The sequence below is a fragment of the Nansenia antarctica genome (assembly GCF_963989245.1).
Source record: "Nansenia antarctica genome assembly, chromosome: 5".
Taxonomy (NCBI): domain Eukaryota; kingdom Metazoa; phylum Chordata; class Actinopteri; order Argentiniformes; family Microstomatidae; genus Nansenia; species Nansenia antarctica.
In genome coordinates this window covers 45,749,004-45,752,924 of record NC_137690.1, presented here as the reverse complement: position 1 = coordinate 45,752,924, position 3,921 = coordinate 45,749,004, and the positions used below count along the sequence as shown (strand labels likewise).

At 46.9% G+C, this 3,921-nt stretch overlaps 1 protein-coding gene across 1 annotated transcript in view; it reads left to right on the top strand.

Annotated features, from left to right (window-relative positions):
* Window positions 1–689: 689 nt before the first annotated feature.
* The window catches only part of slc8a2b (solute carrier family 8 member 2b), a gene marked incomplete at both ends in the record, with an annotated part of 31,577 nt that continues 28,345 nt past the window's right edge, over window positions 690–3,921 (top strand). The window contains 2 exon segments of the mRNA XM_080532319.1: window positions 690–1,136; window positions 2,363–2,500. Of these exon segments, the coding sequence (XP_080388445.1) occupies window positions 690–1,136; window positions 2,363–2,500 (585 nt within the window).

Sequence of the window (3,921 nt, the reverse complement as noted above, 5' to 3'; positions counted from 1 at the left end):
TCTCTCTCTCTCTCTCTCTCTCTCAATACAATTCAAAGGAGCTTAATTGTCCTCACAAACACGTTTACATCGCCAAAGCAAGCGAAATAAACACTAACTAAGGGTTACACACACAAACGTTTCTAAAGAATAAAAACATTTCAAAAGTATCCCACGCTCGCTACCGTGGATCGAGGCACGCCAATGTGGCGTGGCTTGAATGATGAGTCATACTTCTAATGGGTTTCGATTTTATTTATTTTTTAAAGCTTTGCTTCGAGGTTTCTGCATTCATGATGCAAGGCCATGTCCAGCTGTAATTCAAAAGAATTAGTGAGATGGAGAGACTAAAGAGGGTGAGAGGAGAGAGGGGGAGGAAAAGTAGTCAAATCAAGGATGTGGAAACTTCAAACAAACACACAGCTTTGCTTTGTTTGAGTCACGTTTCAGGGGAAGTATTGATTTGTTAGATGAGGTGACTCTCAACCCAGTGAAATATTGTTCTTTCACTCTTCTCACCTCTCTCTCTTCTCTTCTCTCCCCTTCTCCATCCATCTCTCTCTCTTCTTTTAGGTGAGCCAATCCCACCCCTCCCTGCTTCGCTCGGCGCCACCACCCCCCTCCCTCCACCCCCCCCCCCCCTCCCCCCACCCCGCTGTCTCTCCCTTCTTCTGCCTCATCCCTCACTTCCCAGGGGAAGGTGAAGGACCATGTCTCTCCTCACTTCTCTCTCTTCCCTCCTCCCCTTCCTGCTGCTCCTCCTCCTCGCTCTCCTCCCCCCACCCTGCGCCCCGGAGTCTCAACCAGACGAAGGGGTCAGTGACGACCAGGACGGGCTGCGCGCCTCCTCCTCCTCCTCCTCTTTCTCCTCCTCCTCCTCCTCCTACCCCTCCTCCTCCTACCCCTCCTCCTACCCTTCCTTCTCCCCGGACCGCTACAGCAACGCTACGTCCCCTAGTGGCAGGAAGGCGAAGTGCATGGAGCCGGTGAAATGCAACCAAGGCATCTTGCTCCCCGTGTGGAAGCCTCTGAACCCGGGCTTGGGGGACCAGGTGGCCAGGGCCGTGGTCTACTTCGTCTGCCTCATGTACATGTTCCTGGGGGTCTCCATCATCGCCGACCGCTTCATGGCCTCCATCGAGGTCATCACCTCGCAGGTGAGCGCTGATCAGTCCTCCTCTGTGGCTCAGAGTTTGGTAATAATAATAATAATAATAATAATAATAATAATAATAATAATAATAATAGTACTACTAATAATAATAATAATAATAATAATAGTACTAATAATAGTAATAATAATAATAATAATAATAAAAACGTTTTATTTGTATAGCGCTTTTCCTGCAAACTTTGCAGCTCAAAGTGCTCCAATCATTAAATAATCATAATTCTTTCTTTTTTTTCATTTAAAGGCTATATTAAAAAGATGGGTTTTAAGTCTTGTTTTTTTCTGAGGTTGCATCCCTAATGTAAACTGGCAGTGCATTCCACAGTTGTGGTGCATAAAATGAGAATGCAGCCTTACCAACTCTCTTCTTTTGTACATACACAGAGAAAACCAGCGTCAGAAGACCTGAGAGCTCTATTGGGCTGATATGCTAGCAAAAGGTATTTCAGATATTCTGGTGCTGTGCCAGTAAGAGCTTTAGAAACAAGCAGAAGGATCTTGAAATCTATTCTGAACTTATCAGGAAGCTTAGGTTGTGAGTTTGATTCCTGCCTGCTGGGATCATATATACAGTGGGGGAAATAAGTATCTGTAAGTCCGATTTCGTACATTTTCCTACCGACAAAGAAATGAATGGTCTATCACAGAATATCAACCCCCAAAATTCCAGAAAAACATTATATAAAGAATAGACTGACTAGGCCACTCCATGACTTTAATGTGCTTCTTCTTCAGCCACTCCTTGTTGCTCCTCCTGTTGCGTTGGCCGTATGTTTTGGGTCATTGTCGTCCTGGAATACCCATCCAGCAGGGCTGCCAAGATTTGGTTTTGATTTGGTTTTGATGAGACCCCAAAATCAAGCTCTTTTGGCCTCAACTCCACTCGCCGTGTTTGGAGGGAGAGAAATGCTGACTCTGACCCCAACGACTTCACCGCATTGAGGGGACGATGGACGGGGGCCATGTACCGTGAACTCTTGGGCGAGGACACTGAAAATGGGGCGTGGACGGGTCTTCCAGCATGACAATTTATGATTTACGTATATTAGGTGGGTGGCGGGGGCGGGGGGGGGGGGGGGGGGTGGTTCGCAGGTGAGTGGCATGAGTGGCGTATCACCAGGTGGAGATGGTGTGTGTGTGTGTGTGTGTGTGTGTGTGTGTGTGTGTGTTGGTGTGTGTGTGTGTGTGTGTGTGTGACCCTGTGTTCTGCAGGAGAAGGAGGTGACCATCACCATGCCTAACGGAGAGACCACCGTGGCGACGGTGAGGATCTGGAACGAGACCGTGTCTAACCTCACCCTGATGGCCCTGGGGTCCTCCGCCCCCGAGATACTGCTGTCTGTCATAGAGGTACACACACACACACACACACACACACACACAGACCGTGTCCAATTTTACCCTGATGGCTCTGGGCTCCTCCGCCCCAGAGATACTACTGTCTGTCATAGAGGTACACACACACGCACACACACACACACACACACACACACACACACACAGTACTGTGTCCAACCGGCTTCAGAGATCCTACTGTCTGTCACTGAGGTCAGTGTCACAGAATGAACTGAACACAAATTCTCAGTGTGATGAAATCCCCATTGATCTCCCTATACATAATATATACATATATATACATACATACTGTATATATATATACATATATATATACATACATACATACATACAGTATATACATGCCTGTATTTCACTTGCTGTATATATTTCCAGTGACTGGGTCAAGAGTTGTGCTGCTTCTCTAGTGAGGAATGGTCGTATCCTTCTGATGTTGTAGAGGAAGAATCTGCAGGAGCGTGCTGTCGCTGTGATGTTCTCCGCACAGGATAGTCGGTTGTCCAGGATCACTCCAAGGTTCTTGGCTGTCAGGGAGGGGGTTACAGTAGAGTTCTCAACTGTGATGGAGAAGTCTTGGAGAGGGCAGGCTTTCCCAGGGAGAGTAACTCAGACACACAGAGACACGTGTTGCCACATGAAGGTCAGAGGGGGGGAAAGACAGGAAGAGTTGAGTGTCATTCGCAACTCATCACAACAAGAAGTAACATTCGCAATCGAAGCAACAGACGTGGTAGTTGATTGGTCAGAAAAATTGAAGATTGCCCGTTCGTCCCGCTCTTATCCAGATCAACACGCAGGCGCTGTTGTTTTCCTATGGACTGCCTCGAGCAGCGTTCTCACCAAAAGCGAAGCGAAGCAAAGTGATGGATGCGTAGTTTGTAATCGGAGCGAAACCACCCTTTTCAAGCGGAGCATCCATTGGTTCTTTGCTGCGGGAGCGACTTCGAATGCGCGTTCTCACCGCTCCAAACGACGCAGAGCAAACGAATTTGATCCTAAACTCTGATACCAAGTGAAGCAAATGTTCTAGTGAGAACACCCCCTTAGTCCACAATGCATTAGGAAGGGGACAACACATCAGAATCAGTGAAATAACACAATATTTAATAACTTAGGCTGTAATAATACTTACAAAACAAGAATGAGGTGTGTAGTAATCAGTAGTGTAAGTGAGTGGATGTGAGTATGTGTGAATGCAGGATGTTGTAGGGTGTAAAATACACACACACAAAACACGCCTACACACACACACACGCAGTGGGTTCAGAAAGTATTGAGAACGGTTCACTTCTTCCACACATTTCCTTGTGTTACAGACTCAATTTAAAATGGCTTACATGGATTTGTTTTGCCATCAACCCACACACACAATACCCCATAGTAGCCAGCAGCCATCTGACGCTCTGATACTCTCA